The sequence below is a fragment of the Haliotis rubra genome, unplaced genomic scaffold, assembly GCF_003918875.1.
Source record: "Haliotis rubra isolate DU_JTF1 unplaced genomic scaffold, ASM391887v1 Scf61, whole genome shotgun sequence".
Classification (NCBI taxonomy): Eukaryota; Metazoa; Mollusca; class Gastropoda; order Lepetellida; family Haliotidae; genus Haliotis; species Haliotis rubra.
Window position 1 is genome coordinate 1,696,533 of NW_025767313.1, and position 25,222 is coordinate 1,721,754.

The window sequence follows — 25,222 nt, forward strand, 5'->3', positions numbered from 1 at the left end:
GGTGGTAAACAGTAATTCTGTTCAACAACATCACAAAAATAAATCATAAGATAGGCTATCACACAGTCCCTCTCTGGATGATCACATAACAGTATCTAATGATCACAGAAACATATACAATCACAGTTTCTCTCTGGAGATCACAGAACATATACACATCATCACAGTCATCACTCTCTGGATGATCACAGAAACATATTTACACATCACATGATTTCTCTCTGGATGATCACAGAAACATATTTACACATCACAGTCATCACAGTCTCTCTGGATGATCACAGAAACATATTTACACATCACAGTCTCTCTCTCTGGATGATCACAGAAACATATTTACACATCACAGTCTCTCTCTGGATGATCACAGAAACATATTTACACATCACAGTCTCTCTCTGGATGATCACAGAAACATATTTACACATCACAGTCTCTCTCTGGATGATCACAGAAACATATTTACACATCACAGTCTCTCTCTGGATGATCACAGAAACATATTTACACATCACAGTCTCTCTCTGGATGATCACAGAAACAAATATAAAGATCACAGAAACATTTACACACATCACAGTCTCTCTCTGGATGATCACAGAAACATATTTACACATCACAGTCTCTCTCTCTGGATGATCACAGAAACATATTTACACATCACAGTCTCTCTCTGGATGATCACAGAAACATATTTACACATCACAGTCTCTCTCTGGATGATCACAGAAACATATTTACACATCACAGTCTCTCTCTGGATGATCACAGAAACATATTTACACATCACAGTCTCTCTCTGGATGATCACAGAAACATATTTACACATCACTGGAGATCACTCATAATTACACATCTCTCTGGATGATCACAGAAACATTTACAGAAACATATTTACACATCACATCTGGATGATCACAGAAACATATTTACACATCACAGTCTCTCTCTGGCATCACAGAAACATATTTACACAGAAACATACATTTTAGCACATCACAACATATTTTTGGAGAACATGTTTAAATATCCTATTTTTTGCTGCACTGCAATGGATTGAGGTCAGGGTGCATTTCATGAAATCAAAATCTTTCCACTTTGGTCCTTGGCAGTCCTCCTCATCACCTCCTTCTAGACTTCTCCCACTAAAAGTCCTTCCCACAGAAACAAATTTCAATGTGCATCACACCATGTGTCTCATCAGTCGTCCTTTCTGTTTGTCACAATGATCACATTTGAAACATGTGTAGTAATTGTTTTTCATGAAAGTCTTTTCCACATACCCACTTTGAGTGCCGATGGATCCTTAGTATGAAAACAATATCACATTTCAAAGTTGTGCCTTCATGTAACAGTGCCGCTTGAGTGCCATGGACGCTAAAGCTTTTTCGCAAAGTTTGATCGCATGGCTTGAAGGTGCGCTTTGAGGAGGACTCGAATATTAAACCCTTTACTACATTGGCTACATACATAGGGAAACTGTTTTGTATGTTGCCGGGTGTGCATTTTCATTCCCATCTTTGTTGATAGCACCTTGTCACAGTACTCGCACTCGAACCTCTGAAGATCTGGTTGTGGTTCAGTCCCTGTCTGTGATGTGGTTGGTGACTCTGGAATGGTAGTCAATTCATCACAGGAACCCGGATCTGTCATTTCTTTCAGGAGCATTGCTGGAAAATCAAAAACAGATAATTAAGTCTCTATTAGGACATCTCAAAGTGAAGCTTATTCCAATTTAACAGTTATTTTAAAAATTAAAAATTAAAATTAGCCTCATAAAAATAATTTCTGATCAGTTAAAATATCCAGTTCTTTATACATGATAAAAATATATTACATATCATCTTGGTAAAAAAAACCCCGAAAAATAACAAAATTAATTTTGAAAAGACAGCAGTGCAGTATAGCAATTAATATATAGACCTACAGACACATGCACTTGATATACTTTCCATAGACTTACATGTTAATTTAGTGAATCATAAATAATTTTCATTCAGGTGATTTCACATTTGACTATGATCGAAAGTAACTTCATGAAAATTGTTTATTTAATTAGTCAATGGAAATTACATGACCACGACACGAGTCTGTAATTATATTCAAAATATATTTTACATATTTATACCATGAAAAGATATAAGTTCGGATTAGATTTTTGTCAAATTATATATTGAAAATATATACAGTCAGTTATTCATTTGGGTTCCCAGTTTTGGTCTTGTGAAACCATACTATCATGCTCCACCAAACCAAGAATCAGAATCGGTTGGCCGTATTTGATACGGACTATAGTGGTTCCACATGCTAATCACAAAATGACTTATATTCTTCGATGTAGCTGGCGAAATGATGTAATATTTTACAGTTTCGTGTTAGGAACCTTTATCTAGTTTTTCTAGTTCATAAAATATCTCAGAGCAAGATATATGAAGAATAAAAATCATTTTCACTTACCAACCGCAGGAGTCAAAACTTTCATCTGCCATTTTGGAATTGGGCAGCGCATGCGCAGTCACATCGTGATGCACTTCGAGTCTTTCGGAACGCGTCCTCGATTCTTTAAATTTGCAGATCGTCGTATTTTTATTCAGTTTCTTTGGTAGGCCTGTTAAAGTAAGACACTCTGTCTCTTCGGGGCGGTGAGGTAGCCTTGTGGTTAAAGTGTTCGCTCACGCCGAAAACCAGGGATCGATTCCCCATATGGGTACTATGTGTGAAGCCCATTTTCTGGTGTCCCCCGCCATGATATTGCTGGAATATATTTAAAGCGGCGTAAAACCAAACTCACTCACTCACTCACTCACTATGCCTCTTCAGGTAGTAGTGTCTGTGAAAGTAAGACACTGTGTCTGTTCAGGTAGTAGTGTCTGTTAAATTAACACACTGTCTCCGTTCATGTAGGGGTGTCTGTTAATGTAAGATACTCTCTCTCTCTTCAGGTAGTAGTGTATGTTAAAAGAAACCATTGTCTTTCGGTAATTAGGATAATAAATTGTTGAAAAGCAAACAAAACATCCATAGTATATTCTAGTTTGTTATTATTATTTGAAGAAAGGTGTTTAAAAGTTAGAAGCACTATGCTTCACTAACTTGACGCTCAAAATTCTTCTGCTGTTAACTGGGTCAAAATATACTTGGTATGCAAATTTACATTGATTGCATCATGAAACATGTCGAAATAGTTTGTCAAATTAATCTTTACCATTAACTTGAATAACAATTATAAACGACGACCTTTCCTTGTAAGCATTAAGTAATAATGTCTTAAATGGTCATTCAGCTATATTACCACCTCATTCGTTGTGTTGTCTTCCTGCAATAGTCTTATGGTCCAATCCCAGGATCGCCCTAATTATGAGTTTAGATTTGTCAGCACAAAATGCAATCTCCATGAACTGCTTTACTGTTGATGTTACAAACATATAATGCTAACGGTGAAAATACAGCTCAAACGCTGACCTGAACTCAACTCGTTCCTTCACCCTGACTACCGAGACGAGGTCCCTAAAGAAACAGAAATATTTATCTGTTCTCGATCAGGTCAAAGTTACGACCAATTAAATCCTTATTACTGAAAGGAGTTGATAAAGTGAGTGAGTGAGTGAGTATGGTTTTACGCCGCTTTTAGCAACACTCAACCAACATCACTGCAGGGGCACCAGAAATTGGCTTTACAGAAGTTGACAAAGAAACGACTAACGGGATCGGGTGGTCAGACTGGCTGACTTAGTTGACACATGTCATCGTATCCCAACTGCGTAGATTGATGGGCATGATGTTGATCACTAGATTGTCTGATCCAGATTCGATTAAGTAAAGACTGCCGTCATATGGCTGGAATGTTGCTAAGTGCGGCATAAAACAACAGACAAACAATAGATAAGGAAACAAAACACAAACAGTTCAACATTTTTATTGTATATCAATGCCCATTGCCTCCCAATAGTATCATGTTAAGAAGGTCACCTTTAGCGCACCTCGGACATAACGATCTTTCTATCTAACATATTGCTGCTCTCACCAACGCTGACGATATAACACTCATCGGGCTGCGATTCCAGTTTGGAACTATATAGATCAACACAATTTACTCACGTCCCTATTACATCCGAGGTCCATAAATTTCTGTCCATCAAACACATACCACAAGTTTAAATCTGTGTTGTCATTGAAGAAACCGTCTCCTTCTCACATGTCAGTATTTATGTGCAATGTAAAGCAGAAATTTAAACGTTGCTTTTAATACAACTAGGATTATAATGTTAAAACATGTGGAGGTTTCATAAATACATATTTCTTTCTTGGATATGGCACACAGATCATACAGTGGATACTGTAATGTCAACTGGAATTCATTACCGGGTGTTGTGATTTCCTTCTCGTCTGTGAACCTTAAAGGACATCCAGCATATTTTCGTCCATCAAGTTCAGGGCCTAGATTTTCGAAGTTCTCTTAGCGCTAAGATAGTCGTAAGTTAATGTTGATGAATGGCACTTACGACTATCTTAGCGCTAAGAGACCTTCGAAAATCTATGTCCAGGCATATTTGGCAGATGTCTACCCCTGTCCACTGTAGGCGACCAACCACTCCTCCACTGGTTGAAGGTCATATTCCTCTGGGCCTATTCCTCCAACAAGCACAATCACGCCATCCAACACGATATATAGCCTTTCAGGAAGACTGCAGTATGCGGTAACAGCCTCGTCTGTTACATCATCCAGAACCAAAGGACATCTCACATTCTCATCTCGCAAGAACTTTGCCGCCTCGGCCCGGTCGGTCATGTTCTTAGCTGATTCAATGTAATAAGCGTTGTTCTTGAAATGCCACCCGTCTGTTGGGTGAGCTTCCTTTATGTATATAAGAAGAAAGTCAGCTATATGTCCATACTTTTGAACAATGTCATTGAACTTGGCCAGTTTGGCCATAAAGGGAGGTCAGCTGCAGCTTTTCAAAGTTGATATCCAGAGGGCGCCCCTTCTTCATGAAGTCCAGTAGACGATGTTTGGTTTTGCCGTCTGCTGACCAGACGAAAGGGTTACACGCTTTGTCATTCAGTTCCTGATTCGGAAATCGCTGGTTCCACGTCTCAGTCTGGATGTGGTTCCCAGACAGAGTAAGCTATCAAATAATTCTCCTTCCTCAACAGATGCTCAATCAAGAATAGGGGCCTATTCGATTATGCTAAACTGGTTTTGGTTTCTGGAAAACCTTGATTATGTCGAAACCTAAAACTGGGTTCTGAAACTTCGAAACCATCTCCGAGGCAGGTTTTGCAGTTTCGGTTTCGCGTACTTTCACAACAAACATGGCGGAAACGAAAGCGCCATATTCATCTGCTCTTGGTTGCAAAATATAGCAGCAGTTTCTGTAACCAAAATAATGATAAAAAAAAACAACCGAGAACAAGGGAAATATTATTTAAAACCCCATTCTATTGAACGTGACTATTTTATGTAACTTGTATACATATGATTACTTGTATCTCATCTATTTATTATTTGTTAATTCACTGATGAAATAACAAAAAATATTTCCTCCGGCAATACTGTCATGCAATTCGGTCCACATATATAGCAGCTGAGACATATTTGGGGTATACACTCAAGGCTAAAAGAAAGTGGCCCATTTTATTTTGGATATATGAAATTTATTCAAAATTGTTGAAATATATTTTCTTTTGTTTAACAATCGCCAAAACACACCAATAATGTTGTCATTGGGAAAAATTGACTTCGAGCTAAAAAATCGCGAAATTTGTGCAAATGGTGAAATACACGTTTTTTGAAGGATAAAAGCGACACTACGTCAGCCAAACGAGGCATTTAACGACCGTTGGTATAACACAGACGTTGTGAAACAGGAAAACACTTAAGATATGCCTAGACTTACTTCAGAACAGCGTGAAAGGGTATAGGAATGATAAACATGGGAGCTTCTCATGCCCATGTCGCAAGAACGTTTGGTTGTCACAGACATACTATCAATAGACTTATTAAACGTTTCAATGAAACTGGCAGGACTGTTGACCGACCAAGGTCAGGTAGACCAAAGGTCTCTACCTCCCAGGAAGATCGATATCTACGAAATCTACATCTGAGGAATCGGTTCCTGACAGTTTCGGAATCGGCATCAACGGCACTCGGTCGAGTTGTCAGCAGACACACAGTTAGACGACGACTACAGCATGCCGGAATTCGAGCCCACAGACCATTCCGTGGAACAATGCTGACACGTCAACATCGCCTGAATAGGCTGATCTGGGCACGTCGTGTTCGACGATGGCAGCTTCGTGATTGGCGTAGGGTTCTATTCAGCGATGAGAGTAGGTTTTGTTTATACCATAACGACGGTAAAACACGTGTGTATCGCCGTCGTGGTGAACGTCATGCCCCGTCATGCGTTATGGAGGTTCAGGCTCATGGTGGTGGGAGTGTTATGGTTTGGGGAGGTATCTGTGGCGAAATGAAGACACAATTGGTCACAGTTCAAGGCAACCTGACAGCACAACAATACACTGACCAGGTTATTCGCCCAGTTGTGTTTCCTTTCGGTAATCAACACTAAGGGATATTATTTCAACAAGACAATGCTCCTGCACACACAGCTAGAATTGTGACAGACTTCATGGGAACCAATAACATCAACGTTTTGCCTTGGCCGTTTCGCTCCCCTGACCTCTCACCAATAGAGCACTTCTGGGACTTTCTGGGCAGGTAAATCAGAATGAGACTAAACCCTCCAGCAAACCCGAGACAACTGGAACAGGTCATTCATGAGGAATCGAGGAGTATCCCAAATGCCTTCATCAGACGTCTTGCAACGTCAATGAGACGTCGTACTTGCATGTATCAATGCAGAAGCAGGACACACAAGATACTAAGTAATGCACACCTAAACGTTGACATTTGTGTTTTAATCTAGAGTTCACAGATATTGTTCAAGACAACTGAAAACATGTAACTTTGCCTTTTGATACCAGTGTCATTTAATTAAATGTTGCTTAAACATTACTTCATGTTTGATGTTGTAATAACCTGCGGATGTTTAGCAAGTGGCCTTACTATCAACATAAATAGATGTGAAATCAATTTTTTTGTCTGTGTTGATTTTCATTAAGATTTTTAGCACAGGCCACTTTCTTTTGGCCTTGAGTGTATATTTTGAAACCGGATGGTGAAACCATCCGCTCGTTTATAAAACTAGATACTAGTTTCACTTTGAAACCATGTATACGAAACTTGACACTCGTTTATAACTGGAGAAACCAGTTTCAGAAACCAAACCCAGTTTTGCAATAATCGAACAGGCCCTAGGTTTCCAAGTTTCCCGAAATTGTCGTCGTAGAGGTGGAAATATTCTTGAGAGGTTGATAGTGATAAACATAGTGACAAACGTCAAAATAGTGGAGATGGAAGCCAGCATTGTCAAGAGGATCCATGGCATCTTCGTCGCCATTTCCGTCCTCTTAAAAACAGTATTTATAGTTAGCAATTATACCACGCACGCACACTGGTGCTCTTGCCTCGCAGTCATACAAATCCAAATAGAATTCCAGTGATCACTGCACGGGTGGATCCCTAACTCTTTAGGTGTTACGTGTTGTCACATTATAGACACCGATCGATAGGTCATTATATGGGACATCCCATATATTTACCTGTCCAACATCTAGACCACCTTTTGTACAACGCTGATCAACCATAGAACTCATATATTTCATGAAAACAAAATGTTTTAAGAATGTTATGTGTATGTCTGCCTTCTATACAACTCAATACATAGTCCTGATTGTGTTTGACCGCTAATTTGTCCGGAGGGTATGGGTAGATATGTTCACTAGACGTTGCGTTTTAGCGCAACATCCGCACTGTCCCAAATATGTAATCTTATGCTTGTGTCTGGACCAGACGACCCAGTGATCAACATATTAGCATCGATCTACACAATTGGCATGTGTCAACTAAGTCACCGAGCCTGTCTACCCGATCCCTTTGGTCGCTTCTTACGAGAATCATGGTGATGCTGAAGACCAAATCTAAGCCGGATCTTCACGAGTGATACTATGTAAGTTAATGCAGACATGAAAGCAGCCTCCTCAAGAGCTTGACTTTTCCTGCTGGTTCGCAGTTCGGAGTTCAGGCCCATGGAAAACGAGATAACACCCTTATGCCGAACAAGCTTGTAAAGCGGGTACCTTGCTCTGTTTGCAGAAATAACTGTAATACACTTTGACACAGATGAGACACAGTGAGAGAAGGGATTTGGGGACTTCTGAATTTTAATACCATTCACATGTGCAACAGTATTTACATGATATTGGATGTACACACTATCCTATGGAATCCTGGAAGGGACATTGTCACGTTGTCGCATTGTCGCGTTGTCGCCCTCTCAAATACAAACAAACTTAACCAAAACGCGACACGCGACATCGCGACAACGCGACATTTCGCCCATTTGTCGCATTGTCGCGATGTCGCTTGTCGCGTTTTGAATAATATTTTTTATTCCTCCAAAGGGCGACACGCGACATAGCGACAATTTTCAAGGTCAAGATGTGTAAAAACAGCCTAAAAATTTACCAAAACGCGACACGCGACACGCGACAATCCGACAACGCGACATTGATGAAATGTGGCGTTGTCGCATTGTCGCGTGTCGCGCTTTGTTAAAATATTGAGTATAGTATGTATTATAACATATGACTAAAACGCGACACGCGACAATGCGACAAAAAAAATGTCACATTGTCGCATTGTCGCGTTGTCGCCCTTTTCGATTACCGGTGCGCATGTGTAGAAAGTCAATTAGTCTACGCATGCGCAGAAAATGTTATACTCTATTTCAAACTTCACTGGTCCTTTGTTACCTCCAATGGTTTTTACAATGAAGTAGTGCTCGTAATGGCAATGGGGGCTGCTTTTCTTGAACTTAATGGAAATCTTTTATTGTTGCTTTATTATTTTATATATTGTAAGTGTGTTTAGCCAATCAAGTGTGTCTTAGCAGCCAGACAATTTATTAGGGCTACTATTCATTGTAATGACGGCACACGGTGGCCCTGTCATTCAAGGCGAGGCAATTTGCTATGCAGGGTTGTGTCTCTTAGTCACACTAGATAACTATGATCATAGGTTCGAATCCCAGCGCCATACACATTTATCACTTTGAACATTTCACCCATATCAAGCTCACAGGTTGTGAAAAAACTGAAATATGTTCGACAGTGTGGCTCCTGACACAGTTTCTTGGTACAGTCCTGTCCGACGGTGATGAATTTGTCCGACATCTGCCTCTGTTCAGCCAGCAGTGGATGGATACCAGGTAGAATGAGATGGTAATATCACTTAACCATCCAGCGCCTCAAATACAGTTTAGGTCGGCTTTGAACGTGATATTCTTCTTGGGAAAACGCCATACAAATTCACTGTTATCATTATGATATTAGAAACGATGAAATCGCTTGGCAGAGTTGCGTACCCTTGGAGTGCCAGAAACCTCCCTCTCTCACTCACTCCTCTCACTCCGCTCCACTCCACTCCACTGGGCTCCGCTCCGCCCCACTCCGCTCTTCTCCACCCCTCTCCGCTCCACTCCACTCCACACTCACTGACTCAAGGTTTAGGGAACTTGGTAAATTAGCAAGGTATTTCATTACAATAATGTGTTGTGATGTCTGTGTTTCAATTCTATTTGAATCCTACATTATTAATCCTGCACGTGTCATGATTCACAATATATCGACAATTTTCGATACGATACTATACCCAGCGATACACATGTACTTGTATCGTTTCAAACATACACCTACGCAATCATAATAATTTTCAGCAAAATGGCCAGTTTCAATACATCCATTCCATTAACCAAGAACTCTTAACCCACACACTTCACGGCCACATTTATTATTACTCTGAGTTCGATCCCTGGATATCTTAGCCCTTTAAAAACATCTAAACATAATCATCCTTGTAATAGTTTTGAAATTCCGCGGTAACTAATAAAACGCGACACGCGACAACGCGACAACGCGACAACGCGACATTTTGATGAAATGTGGCGTTTTCGCATTGTCGCGTTTTGTTGAAATATTGACTATAGTATGTATTATAAGGTATTTGACTCTAAAACGCGAAGCGCGACAATGCGACAACGCGACAAATGGGCGAAATGTCGCGTTTTGGTTTATTTTGCCTCACTTTACTTGTTTTTGAGAGGTCGACAATGCGGCATAGCGACAATGTCCTTTCTCGGATTCCATACTATCCTGCTCATAGATAATCGTTTACACCTTGTGATCCTAGGTGACAGCTCTCCTGTCATCACACGTGACTCCAGTAGTTCCGGTCACGTGGTCATACGCGGTGCTGTCAAATAACATCAGAAAACGTACAGAAGACACACCTGTAAGCCTTTTCAGCATCTGCATAACAGGTATTGTTTAAACTGTAGTCTTATTGCTGAGCGTGTGTGGCACCGCAATTACCAATATTCCAGTGATATCCGAGCGGTTAGTCTGTCATACAAACCTTGAAAGAAATATACCCATTGCAAGTCTAGAATTAGGGGGCATCTTATATTCTTGTCACTTAGCATCATGGCCGCCTCTACTCGGTCGTCCATACTTTGGGCGGTTCCAATTTGGTACTTATTATTATTGAAAGTCCAACCGTCTGTTGGGTGGGCCTCTTGTATGTATATAAGAAGAAAGTCAGCGATATGTCCATACTTTTGAACAATGTCGTTGAACTTGGCAAGTTTGGCCATAAAGGGAGGTCAGCTACAGCTTCCAAATTTGAGAACCAGAGGGCGACCCTTCTTCATGAAGTCCAGCAGGCGGTGTTTGGTTTTGTCGTCTGCTGACCAGACAACTGCGTCGGGGGCTCTACAATTCTCTTCAGGGTAGAAGCCTGCATCCAGTAACCATTCTTCTAGAATCAGTTTCCAGTTTTTCACCCTGAGGAACGACTCAAACGAGTCAGTTCCACTCACTGAGGAACCTTCATGGATTTTGTGTAGAGTCCTTATAAACCATCGTTTGACCGGTGGACATATTCTTCAATACACAAATAGTGGACGACTGGCTCAGCGCCTACAGAGGGCGCTAGTTCAAACATGCGCACTCCTACATCTAGTTTCTTTTTACAGATCCCAGCGCATAATATTTAACAACTCATTTCATTCTCAGCGCTAGGCTGAATTCAAGAGATTTGTAGGTGCCTTGAAGGATGGTTTTATTTAATCTTAATTAGATTATTTCAGGTTGTGGTATGCTAGTCTTCCTATTTTTATTACAATTTCATGAGTTCTTTTTTAATTTGCCCATACTAGCAAAATACACGAAATTTGTTACCCCGAAACCGGGAAACAAACGTAAAGATTTTCCCAGCCATATGGTTCTAGCGCTACGCTGCGCTGCGCTCGGGGCAACACACAACTCGTCCGTGGCGGGTGACGTCACGCTCTCTATAAATAGGAGCGCTAATCATGCAACTTCCTGTTTTCAATTTTGGCTGCTACGGAGCACACCCCTGGTATAGTACCCCTAGTACCCTGGTATAGTATCACCCTTGGGGTTGAGGTCGGCCCGAGTTCCCAGGTGCCGGCTTCGTCAGACCCGCTGGGTCTGGAGTCGACGGCCCAGATAGAACCCGAACGACCCTACAGGACCGACGGGATTGGGGTCGGTTTATCCCAACGGGACACCGAGCCTTCAGCCTCGTGGGCCGACCTGGCTACGGGTCAGGTCCCGGCCGGCCCTGCGGTGGGTGCTGGCCAGGGTATGGCTGCCCCGGGTCCCGACCAGGACACTCCTGCTCCCGCAGAGATGTGGCAGGCCATCCAGAGGCAAAGTTTGCTTCTGGAGCAGGTTCTGTCTTTTCTACGGGGTCCCCCTATTGAAGGAGGACAGCAGAATGTGCTTAGTTGGGTAGCAACCACCGGAAGCTTCCCCCAGGCCCCTTCTGTTCCAAGGGACCCACCTCCGACCTTTGCTCGGGTTGTTAGGCGAGACATGGGTGCGGCGACCGTGCAGGCCCCGACAGTCCCGCTAGGTTTGTCCCAAGGGGACGGGCAGCGTCCCATGGACGTGGACTCAGACCCGGATGACTCCTCGTCCGTGGACTTTAGCATCCTGTACGAGGAGGTGTCTCATCCTAGGGTGGGACAAGCGTGACAGATGTGACAACGCAGTCAGAGCCGACGTCATCCACGCTTGCAAGGGAGAGTCCTTAGGCAGGGCCAGGAAGGTCCCACCGAAAAGCCAGAAAAGATGTGAAATCACCACAAAAGAGTGGCGGCACATCTTCTCCCAGGTCCTCAGGTTTTCCGAAGCTATCAGCAATTTTGCTGGGTTCGCCGCAGGAAAACGTGAGAGGAACTCAGGGGGCACGGGGAGAGCTGCCATGGAGAACGGCTCCGACCCGTCCGGCGCAAAGCAAGAGTATGTGCCCGGACCGTAAATACGAGGGGATTTACGGGTGGGCACTTTACCCGTCCTCTTCGCTAGATTAACATATACCATTGTTGATTATGCTTGGCGGCGTGGATCATTGGAGGCCCGACATAGTGTGGTTCTTCAGAATGTCCCCAGGCCTCTCGTTAGGCAAACGTCTGCAATATTTTACAGAAAAAAGACAGTAAATGGTGACGAAGATGCCATGGATCCTTTCGACAATGCTGGCTTCCATCTCCACTATTCTGACGTTTGCCACTATGTTTATTACTATCAACCTGTCAAGAATATTTCCACCTCTACGAAGACAATTTCGGGAAACTTGGAAACCTATTCTTCAGGGAGCATCTGTTGAGGAAGGAGAACTATTTGATAGCTTAGTCTGTCTGGGAACCTGGAAATATATTCTGACTGAGATGTGGAACCGCCGATTTCCGGATCAGGAACTGAATGACAAAGCGTGTAACCCTTTCGTCTGGTCAGCAGACGGCAAAACCAAACACCGTCTGCTGGACTTCATGAAGAAAGGGTCGCCCTCTGGTTCTCAACTTTGGAAGCTGTACCTGACCTCCCTTTATGGCCAAACTGGCCAAGTTCAACGAAATTTTTCAAAAGTATGAACATATCGCTGACTTTCTTCTTATATACATAAAGGAAGATCGCCCAACAGACGGGTAGCACTTCAAAGACAATGCTTATTACATTGAATCAGCTAAGAACATGACCCACCGGACTGAGGCGGCAAAGTTCTTGCGAGATGAGAATGTGAGATGTCTTTTTGGTTCTGGATGATATAATATGGAATATGACCATCAACCAGTGGAGGAGTGGCTGGTCGCCTACAGTGGACAGGGGTAGATATCTGCCAAATATGCCTGGACCTTCGAAAGTCTCTTAGCGCTAAGATAGTCGTAATTGCCATTCATTAACATTAACTTACGACTATCTTAGCGCTAAGAGAACTTCGAAAATCTAGGCCCTGAACTTGATGGACGAAAATATGCTGGATGTCCTTTAAGGTTCACAGACGAGAAGGAAATCACAACACCCGGTAATGAATTCCAGTTGACACTACAATATCCACTGTATGATCTGTGTGCCATGACCCAGAAAGAAATATTTATTTATGAAACTCCCATATGTTTTAACATTATAATCCTAGTTGTATTAAAAGCAACGTTTAAATTTCTGCTTTACATTGCACATAATACTGACATGTGAAAAGGAGGCAGTTTCTTCAATGACACCACAGACTTAAACTTGTGGTCTGTGTTTGATGGACAGAAATTTATGGACCTCGGATGTAATAGGGACGTGAGTAAATTGTGTTGATCTATATAATTCCAAACTGGAATCGCAGCCCGATGAGTGTTATATCGTCAGCGTTGGTGAGAGCAGCAATATGTCAGATAGAAAGATCGTTATGTCCGAGGTGCGCTAAAGGTGACCTTCTTAACATGATACTATTGGGAGGCAATGGGCATTGATACACAATAAAAATGTTGAACTGTTTTTGTTTTGTTTCCTTATCTTTTGTTTGTCTGTTGCTTTTCAGCAATATTCCAACTAAATGGTAGCGGTCTGTAAATAATCGAGTCTAGACCAGACAGTCTAGTGATCAACATCATGCCCATCACCCTTCGCAATTCTGATACGATGACATGTGTCAACTAAGTCAGCCAGTCTGACCACCCGATCCCGTTAGTCGTTTCTTTATCAGCTTCTGTAAAGCCCATTTCTAGTGTTCCCCGCCGTGATATTGCTTGAATGTTGCTAAAAGCGGTGTAAAACCATACTCACTCACTCACTTTATCAACTCTTTTAGTAATAAGGATTTAATTGGTCGAAACATTGACCTGGTCGAGAACAGATAATTACTCCTGTTTCTTTGGGGACCTCGTCTCGGTAGTCAGGGCGAAGGAACGAGTTGAGTTCAGGTCAGCGTTTGAGCTGTATTTTCACCGTTAGCATTATATGGTGGTAAAATCCACAGTAAAGCAGTTCGTGGAGATTCCATTCTGTGCTGACAAACCTAAACTCATAATTAGGGGGACCGACCGCCTCCGTGGTGTAGTGGTTAGAGCGTCTGCCCGGAGAGCGGAAGGTCGCGGGTTCGATCTCCGATCGCGTCATACCAAAAGACGTTAAAATATGGTACTTGTAGGTCCCTGCCTGGTGCTCGGCATTAATGGGTACAACAAGGACTGGTCGACTCGGAGTCAGTATAATGTGTGTGAGTGGGGTATTCATGCTTCACTGCGGCATGGTATCTCAGTGGGCTAGCACTATAAAACCAGCTTCAGTCTGGGCTAGTACAAGCAGCCGCACATACACATACACACGCATGCACGTCGTCATATGAGCGAAATATTCTCAAGCACGACGTTAAACCCAATTTCACCTCACCTCACCCTTCACGTCTTCAGTCAGTGACACGCACCGCCAGATGTTAACGGTGAACGCGCTGCGAATGTTGTGAAGCACGTGCACGTGAGTGTGTGGGATGCACGAGCAGTGTGTCCGTGCTCTACATGCTATGTAACGCGTCTGTCTACTTCAGACAGACAACACGTACTTACAATAGATCGTCCACACAGGTAAACTGTGAGCTTCCTCAGATGATAACGAGTTCCAGTGTACCAACTTGATTTTTATGCATACTATGATTTTGCTTGCTTGGTTCCTCATTTCATTAAAATGCACATACGAATACACATTTGTTTGCATCTTTAACCAGGTGTAATCTTGAATACAAGTGGACGTTGCTTTGCATAGCATTGACTACATGCATAATACGTTGTGTAGTATATGTGCAACATATACAGTTTTGCAGTATACATATTACAGTAAGGGCTGGACAGAAGGGGAAATAATATCGGCCTGTGACTGTGATACAGACTGGGACAAGGTATCGAAAACCAACAATTTGGACAACAGACCATTGTTTGGGTCTTTCAATTGTAAATATGATTCAAATAGCTTAACCTAGATTTCGATATTCTTCGAATGTACATTTGGTTGAAACTGGAAAATATACATTTATCCTGAGACAAGAACGAATGTTTACATATAATTCAAAAGTATGACAGCACGAGTATCCATTTTGTCTTTTGTCTTCTACTTGTCCCTACTAGACGAACAACTGGTCTCTGAAATGAACATATTTTACAGAAAAAATGTTCAAATTAAAAAAGAGAAATATAATAAAAAAGGAGCCCTGAGACATTCTCCTGAAGCTGTGGAAATCTAGACTTGCCACATTTTCTAGACTTGCGTGGACTTGGATATATTTGCTTCAGGATCTGTATGACAGACTACGTCCCTACATACGCTCAATCACAAGTGTCTCCAGGTCACGGAGAATCATTGGTGTAGGGGCTCGTATTGCAATTCTCGTGCGTTTGCATGTGTTGTTGACGCGGCATGGACGCCTTGTAACATCACTATTTGATTATGATTCACAAACACATGCTCATGATATGGTCGGAATCACACCATGGATTAGCAGATATTTATCATGAAAACAGGTTTTTATGTAGGTGGCTTGAAACTTGCGTTTACAAAGGCCAATAGATTCGATCACAATACTTTTCGTTTTACAACTTCTTTTCTCTTAACATGCTGACCTCAAAACTGATTTAAATTCTAATCGCTGATTAAAGAGTAAGACAATAAATAGTATGCCAAATTATCGTTACCATGACAACCCTGTGATATTTCACCTTATGTAAGAGAGTAATAAATACGATGCTAGGTATGGCAGTACTACTGCAGTTGATAGTGTCTGTCGTAAATTTTAATAAGTTGCTTCAACGCTATCACTAATCACTGGGTATGTGTATACACTTATATGTGTGATGGAGGAGATCTTGCGTCGCTAGTTTTCTCAATAATCTGAATACATGTATGTAGCGTGAAACCGGCAGATACTTATAGAAGAAAGTGTTTGCCCTACCTGTAACAACGATGTCCCTTGTATATAGAAGGGAATATGGGGACGAATGGCATGTACTTTTATCTTGGCCCGTTTATGAAGATAAATACTGCGATCTTTCACAATAATCTCTCTGGATATCAGATTGAGGGTACTTTTTAAACATAACTGGTATTTCAATTATTGTATTTATACAGTAACATTCTTCAAACGTTCTCCACATACGTCCGTCAGATACATCGCGCACTACCTCTTTCTCTTTTGATCTCTCAAACGACTGTTACAAGTTCGGAGAATCCTGGTCAAAGGTGAAACGTCTTAAGACTATACCCTACTATTCTGTAACATGCACATTGTACCTAAAATGGGTAGAGCTTCCGTTCGGGGGGAATATCAGAAGGACAGCGATACACTTGTCTCCAATGTTGTAGAAGACACTCCACTTACTCAGGAAAACAATAACCCAATGAGATATTGCATTCATGTCGGATTCAGTGATTCGGCCCCTATCAGATGTGAACTTGAACATGCAAGGTCTGCGTCTATGTCAGACTAAAGGTCTACGAGTTGTTTAGCAGCATTGGGGCGTAATAGTCATATAGGCCTGCTCCAAACAACGGAATATATATCGTTAGAGAAGGACTTCTCCGACGGGTAAAGGTACAGCAATGCAACATCACGAAAAATCTTTTTTTTCACTATTGTTCATTTCATGTCTCACAGAATATATAATTTGATGGGCGAGAGTTTTTAATATCGTTCTAACTTAGTCAAATTAAGTCAAAATGAGCTGAAATTTGTGTCATGATGCTTATAAACATACACTCATTCATTTACAACCTCCAAAATATGAATTCTGAGCGAAATTTAACATTCGCGACCATTGGCCAACATATTTTTCGCCCATGGGCGAGATTTTTTAATATCGCCCTAAGTTAGTCGAATTAAGTCAAAATGAGTTGAATTTTGTGTCATGATGCTTATAAACATATACTCATTCATTTACAACCTCCAAAACATGAATTCTGAGCAAACTTAAACATTCTCGCCCATGGGCGAGCGAGTTTAAATCTAAAGTTTTCGCAATTTTTTGTTTTCATTTTTTCATCCTTGGCATATATTCATAACAACTGCATGTTTAATTTGGTCAAATCACTTGTCAGAAAGTGCCCACAGTGCGGAGAGTTTCTGGACTTTTGTGAGTCCAGAATTAAATTGTGACGTGTTGTATATAGACCCTACCCTAGTATTACATAAAAGGAAAAGGATGTCACGACGGAACCACCCCCTCCTCGATCAAAGTTAGATTTCACCACGTATGATTTGCCTACAAAATGAGCTATAAATGGTCACAATCGGATCATTATTTCAAAAGTTATACGCCACGACTCACCGAAAACAGCTACCTCCGCAATTCCAAACCAAAATCATGGATCACCCAAGACAGCGAAAACGAAAACGTTGACAGCACCTATGTAGGGCTAGATTCAATCGGCAGCGGCATTCCACGGGTCTAAAACTTATTGCAACATGTACAAATCATTTCCTCGACAGTAATTAAAGCAGGCATTTTCTCTAAAACCACCGGTAATCATACTCACTTGTAGGCAATAGATGGCCTTGACATTTAAGTGACCTGCAGCAATAACCGTTACCTGTACGGCTGTAGATAACAGTTGAGTTACGATGACATAACGATAGGGAAAAAGTCTGATCATGACTCTTCAAAACACTTATTGGACGCTGTGCTGGGTAAACGCCAGGATTTCTCCGTTGTTCCATTCAGTCTTACACTGACAGGCTGGCTATGCAGTAAACTACAGGCAAATATAAGGGACCACTAATTTAGTTCATTATGACCGCTGTACGTTATACTCATTTCAACTAAAATATACATCAAGTGGACGCGCCCAAAACACAGCCCGTTATATACGTCAGTAAGTCATGTTCATGTTCGCTATTGACGTTGTTTGATACAAATCAGTTTTGACTTGTAGCGTACATCTACACATTCTGTTGGCTGTAGATTATAACATAAGTAAATAATGCATCAGCGGTTCTTACGTTTCCTTATCTCGTACACGTATTTCATCTGAGCTGTGAGGATATTTCTGTAATCGAAACCAAAAGTGCGCTCTGGTTGCGCAAGGTTAAACGAATGTTAGAAAACACAGCCGTAGCAACTCTTCACCGCTACACTGTGTAGGCGTAGGGCCTCTGGTAACCCAGGTAACAGCTGGGATTCTAGTTGTGACATGATTCTTCAACACCAATGCGTGAAGCAAGGGGCAGCTTGATTGATCGGGTGTTCGAGCTCGCTGACCGAGCCTCGCTGCTCATAACATGTCCCATTAGCTTTTCTGGTCCAAACGTCACTGGGATTTGTCTGGTGCAAGTTTAGATAACAACTGTGAGTGTTCCTGTGGTGTAGGGGAACGTACCAAAACATTTCTGGATAACCGTATGAGACTACATTTTCATTAACTCAAACGTTTCACTTTTATTTACCACATGCTATTTTCGTCACCTGTTCAATGTCTCTGTTGATAGGGGGTTCCAAGATAAACTCGATGTCCGAAATGTTATACACACGACCACTCTTGCTATCGCATAGTCCCCCTGTAAGATCGGCTAAAGAAATCTAGCTCTTCTGTTAAACAAAATGAATGCTTTTCTTCTTTTAGGGCCAAATGTCATCTCAGATACTGAAGACGATTTGGAGGACCGTGGCTGTACTGTTTAGGTTTGTGACGACAATTATTACCGTTAACATCGGAAGAATATGTCCACCGGTCAAACGACGGTTTATAAGGACTCTAGACAAAGTCACTAAAGGTTCCTCAGTGAGTGGGACTGACTCGTATGAGGCTTTACTCAGGGTGAAAAACTGGAAACTGATTTTGAGAGAATTTTTACTGGATGCAGGCTTCTACCCTGAAGAGAATTGTAGAGCTCCCGACGCAGTTGTCTGGTCAGCAGACGGCAAAACCAAACATCGTCTTCTGGACTTCATGAAGAAGGGTCGCCCTCTGGTTCTCAACTTTGGAAGCTGTAGCTGACCTCCCTTTATGGCCAAACTGGCCAAGTTCAACGACATTGTTCAAAAGTATGGACATATCGCTGACTTTCTTCTTATATACATACAGGAGGCTCACCCAACCGACGGATGGAGTGTGAATAATAATAAGTACCAAATTGGAACCGCCCAAAGTATGGACGACCGAGTAGAGGCGGCCGAGATGCTAAGTGACGAGAATATAAGATGTCCCCTAATTCTGGATGACTTAACAGATGATGCTTGCAGGAAGTATGTTTCCCACCCAGAGCGGCTGTACATTATCTTTGATGGTGTAGTTGTGTTAGCTGGGGGGAAGAGGGCCGGGCAGATACAGTACACAATTAGTGGACGACTGGCTCAGCGCCTACAGAGGGCGCTAGTTCAAACATGCGCACTCCTACATCTAGTTCTTTTACAGATCCTAGCGCATAATATTTAACAACTCATTCCATTCTCAGCGCTAGGCTGAATTCAAGAGATTTGTAGGTGCCTTGAAGGATGATTTTATTTAATCTTAATCAGATTATTTCAGGTGGTCTTATGCTAGTCGTCCTAAATCTCTCTTCGTTAGATCGGCATATACCATTGTTGATTATGCTTGGCGGCGTGGATCATTTGAGGTCCGACATTGTGTGGTTCTTCAGACTGTCTTCAGGCTGCTCGGTAATCTGAAAGGAACATATTATACAGAACGATTCCTAAATTATATACATGAAATATATTTTATTGGAACCAAGAGACTTTCATCATTTTCAGAAGCTGAAACTGGAATAATCTAGTCAAGACTTGCAACATATTCCAGACTTGTATTGGGTAGATTTGTTTCAGGGTCTGTATGACAGACTAGCCTGGAATATTGGTAACTGCGATGTCACGCACACACACAGCAATAAGGCTGCAGTTTAAACAATACCTAATGTGCAGGTTCATCAACTTAAGAGACTTACAGGTGTGTCTTCTGTAGGCTTTCTGATGTTAGTTGACAGCACCGCGTATGACCACGTGACCGGAAATACTGGGGTCACGTGTGATGTCAGGGGAGCTGTCACCTAGGATCATAAGGTGCAAACCATTATCTATGAGCAGGATAGTGTGTACATCCAATATCATGTAAATACTGTTGAACATGTGAATGGTATTAAAATTCAGAAGTCCCAAATCCCTACTCTCACTTATTTGTGTCAAAGTGTATCATAGTTATTCTTGCAAACTGAGCAAGGCACCCGCTTTACTAGCTTATTCAGCATAAAGGTGTCATCCCGTTTTCCATGGGAACTGTAATATGAACTGCGAACCAGCAGGAAAAGTCAAGCTCTTGAGGAGGATGCTTTCATGTCTGCATAAACTTACATAGTATCACTCGAGAAGATCCGGCTTAGAATTGATCTGCAGCAACCCATGCTTGTCGTAAGAGGCGACCAACGGGATCGGGTGGTCAGACTCGCTGACTTGGCTGACACATGTCATTGTACCTCAATTGCGTATATCGCTGCTCATGCTGTTGATCACTGGATTGTCTGGTCCAGACTCGAGTTTTTTACAGACCGCCGCCATATAGCTGGACTGTTGGTGAGTGTATTTACAGACGCGGTCAAAGTCTATATGGTTCGTATGAGTGGATGGTTCATTGATATGTAGTTGAAATGTGTTGAAGTTACATAGAAAGTATCTCCGAGTTGATAGTCACGATGATTTGGGGAAATGTTTGCCTGATCGATATCATAACAACCTTAATGACCCGGTTGTGCAGTTCCACAAGTGCAGGAAACTTCTTTCAAGCACCTCGATGATCTTGCACATTTGCAAGTTGACTTAAAGCTATACATTCTAGAGAGACCCGAATAAAAGAACATTTACCAACATAAGATCCGGCTTAGAATTGATCTTCAGCAACCCATGCTTGTAGTAAGAGGCGACAAACGGGATCAAGCTCGCTGACTTGGTTGACACATGTCAGTTGCGTAGATCGATGCTCATACTATTGATCACTGGATTGTCTGGTCCAGACACAGGCATAAGATTACGTTTTTTGAACAGTGTGGATGTTGCGCCAAAACGCAACGTCAAGTAAACATATATACCCATACCCTCCGGACAAATTAGCAGTCGGCGGCCTACTGACTTCAGCTCCTTGGCTGGAAACTATCTACAGATTGATTTTTTTCTCAGCTACGTGTCCATTTCAAACACAACTAGGACTATGTATTATGTTGTTAGAAGGCAGAAATAGACGATATACCATTCTCAAAACAGATTTTGTCATGACACATATGCAAGTCAAAACATTGATTACACAACAGTTTCGTTTCAGGTTGACTGGGTCCCGTCCTATTGCGCAACTTAGTAGAATAACCAGTCCATAATTTTGAGACCAATTGATATTATATCAATCACATTGTGCGGGAACAGAACTACACTGAATAAGCGCAAAAAACACATAACAGGTGTAACCAGTGAGCCAAATGCATTGTGAATCATTTTATGACCACATCAAACAGGGGCAGTCTGTGACGTCTTAGTTAAGGTCATGCTGCCTAAACCTCGCCATAAATTATAGAAATACGATGTTATTAAAGTTTGAAATTAAACTTCATTTGTAAATACCATTTTATGATGAAACAAGAAATTGAAATTCAGTGTAACCATAGTTGTTTGTGATGTCTATTTTCACTTTCACACAAGAAAATTCGGATCGGCTGAAAAGTAGGTCATTGTCTGAATAGGTTAATGGGACTCATGTTCCGGTTTGGTTCTATGGTTGATCAGTGTTGTACAAAAGATGGTCTAGATGTTGGACAGGTCAATATATCGGATATCCCATATATATCCGTGACTTAATTGTATTGATCTATATAATTCCAAACTGGAATCGCAGCGACCCTCAGTATTATATCGTCAGCGTAGGTGCTAAAGGTGACCTTCTTAACATGACACTATTGGGAGGCGATTGGCATTGATACACAATAAAGATGTTGAACTGTTTGTGTTTTGTTTCTTAATCTTTTGTTTGTCTGTTGTTTTACGCCGCACTCAACAATATTCCAGCTATATGGCGGCGGTCTGTAACTAATCGAGTCTGGATCTATGGTGGCTGATTAGGGCCATCGCTTTCTCGCCTTAAAATTCGGAGGCGAGAAAGCGAGAAAGCGATATCACGAGACGAGAAAGCGATAACACGAGACGAGAAAGCGATAACACGAGACGAGAAAGCGATAACCAGATAGCTCATATCCAGAGCGATACTGGGATTCGACGATCAGTTTCAGGAAGAGAACACAACGAATGAGATGATAATATAGCTGAATTACCAGTGGCATGTAAAACTTTATTATTTATTGCTTTCAAGGAAAGGTAATCGGTTTTAAAAATAATAATTGTTGTTCAAGTACATGGAAAAGATTTATTTGAACATTATTTCGACATATATAGTGATGCAATCAATGTAAATTTTGGATACCAAGTATATCTTTACCTAACAGGAAAAGGATGTTGAGCTTCAAGTTAGTGAAGCATGGTGTTCCTAACACTACAACCTGAACACAGCGTCTTAAAATAACCGACACAGCTACCCGAACAGACACGGCGTCTTACCTGAACAGACAGTAGTAAATGAACAGACACTGTGTCTTACTATAACAGACACTACTACCCGAACAGAGACAGTGTCTTACCTGAACAGACAGTCCTGCCTGAACAGACACAGTGTTTAACTTTAACAGACACTACTACCTGAACAGACAGAGTGTCTTATCTCAACAGACACTTCTACCTGAACAGACACAGCATCTCGATTTCACACACGTATTTCAAAGGATAGAATTAGAGTGCATGTTTGCACCATTCGTTCTTCAAACACCCTCTTTACCTGTGACATGCGACGTGGATTGATAATAATCTTACCTGTGTCAACACAACTTTGCATGGGAACGGATGTAACTATAGCGACAGGGCAATGTGTGTTTGTCGTGGGGTCATTCAAGGCAACAGACATAACCACAGTGACATTGCAGTGTTTGTTTTGTTGTTATATCATCCCAAGCTACGCATATTACGTAGTGACAAGGCAGTACTTGTTTTGGTCTCTTGTTTTAAAGTTATACGAATCAACACATATAGCTTTAGTGACAAGGCAGTACTTGTTTTGGTCTCTTGTTTTAAAGTTATACGAATCAACACATATAGCTTTAGTGACAAGGCAGTACTTGTTTTGGTCTCTTGTTTTTAAGTTATAAGAAAGCTACACATATAGCTTTAGTGACAAGGCAGTACTTGTTTTGGTCTCTTTCTTTCAAGTTATACGAAGCTACACATATAGCTTTAGTGACAAGGCAGTACTTGTTTTGGTCTCTTGTTTTAAAGTTATACGAAGCTACACATATAGCTTTAGTGACAAGGCAGTACTTGTTTTGGTCTCTTGTTTTAAAGTTATACGAAGCTACACATATAGCTTTAGTGACAGGGCAGTACTTGTTTTGGTCTTTAGTTTTAAAGTTATAACGAAGCTACACATATAGCTTTTTAGTGACAAGGCAGTATTTGTTTTGGTCTCTTGTCTTAAAGTTATACGGAGCTACACATATAGCTGGTAGAGACAAGGCAGAACTTATTTTGGTCTCTCTTTTTTAAAGCAATACGAAGTTACACATATAGCTGTAGTGACAAGGCAGACCTTATTTTGGTCTCTCTTTTTTAAAGCAATACGAAGCTACACATATAGCTGTAGTGACAGGGCAGTACTTGTTTTGGTCTCTTTGTTTTAAAGTTATACGAAGCTACACATATAGCTGTAGTGGCAGGGCAGTACATGTTTTAGACTCTTTTTTTAAAGTTATACGAAGCTACACATATAGCTGTAGTTACAAGGCAGTACTTGTTTTGGTCTCTTGTTTTAAAGTTATACGAAGCTACACATATAGCTTTAGTGACAAGGCAGTACATGTTTTGGTCTCTTGTTTTAAAGTTATACGAACCTACACATATATCTGTAGTGACAAGGCAGTACTTGTTTTGGTCTTTAGTTTTAAAGTTATACGAAGCTACACATATAGCTTTAGTGACAAGGCAGTACTTGTTTTGGTCCCTTGTTTTAAAGTTATACGAATCAACACATATAGCTTTAGTGACAAGGCAGTACTTGTTTTGGTCTCTTGTTTTAAAGCAATACGAAGCTACACATATAGCTGTAGTGACAGGGCAGTACATGTTTTGGTCTCTTGTTTTAAAGTTATACGAAGCTACACATATAGCTGTAGTAACAAGGCAGTACTTGTTTTGGTCTCTTGTTTTAAAGATATACGAAGCTACACATATAGCTTTAGTGACAAGGCAGTACTTGATTTGGTCTCTTGTTTTAAAGCAATACGAAGCTACACATATAGCTTTAGTGACAAGGCAGTACATGTTTTGGTCTCTTGTTTTAAAGTAATACGAAACTACACATATAGCTGTAGGTACAAGGCAGTACTTGTTTTGGTCTCTTGTTTTAAAGTTATACGAAGCTACACATATAGCTGTAGTGACAAGGCAGTGCTTGTTTTGGTCTTTAGTTTTAAAGTTATACGAAGCTACACATATAGCTTTAGTGACAAGGCAGTACTTGTTTTGGTCTCTTGTTTTAAAGTTGTACGAAGCTACACATATAGCTTTAGTGACAAGGCAGTACTTGTTTTGGTCTCTTCTTTTAAAGTGATATGAAGCTACAAATATGGCTTTAGTGACAGGACAGTACTTGTTTTGGTCTCTTGTTTTCAAGTTATACGAAGCTACAC

General features: G+C 41.3%; 1 protein-coding gene across 1 annotated transcript; it reads right to left on the minus strand.

Annotated features, from left to right (window-relative positions):
- Positions 1-4,544: 4,544 nt before the first annotated feature.
- Positions 4,545-11,401, minus strand: LOC124255857 (thyroxine 5'-deiodinase-like). The gene is made up of 3 exons (XM_046689801.1): positions 11,382-11,401; positions 10,554-11,064; positions 4,545-4,855 (listed from the first exon to the last, which is right to left on the minus strand). The coding sequence occupies exons 1-3, from the start codon at positions 11,399-11,401 to the stop codon at positions 4,562-4,564; spliced, it is 825 nt and encodes a 274-aa protein (XP_046545757.1). The 3' UTR covers positions 4,545-4,561.
- Between the last annotated feature and the right edge of the window lie 13,821 nt (positions 11,402-25,222).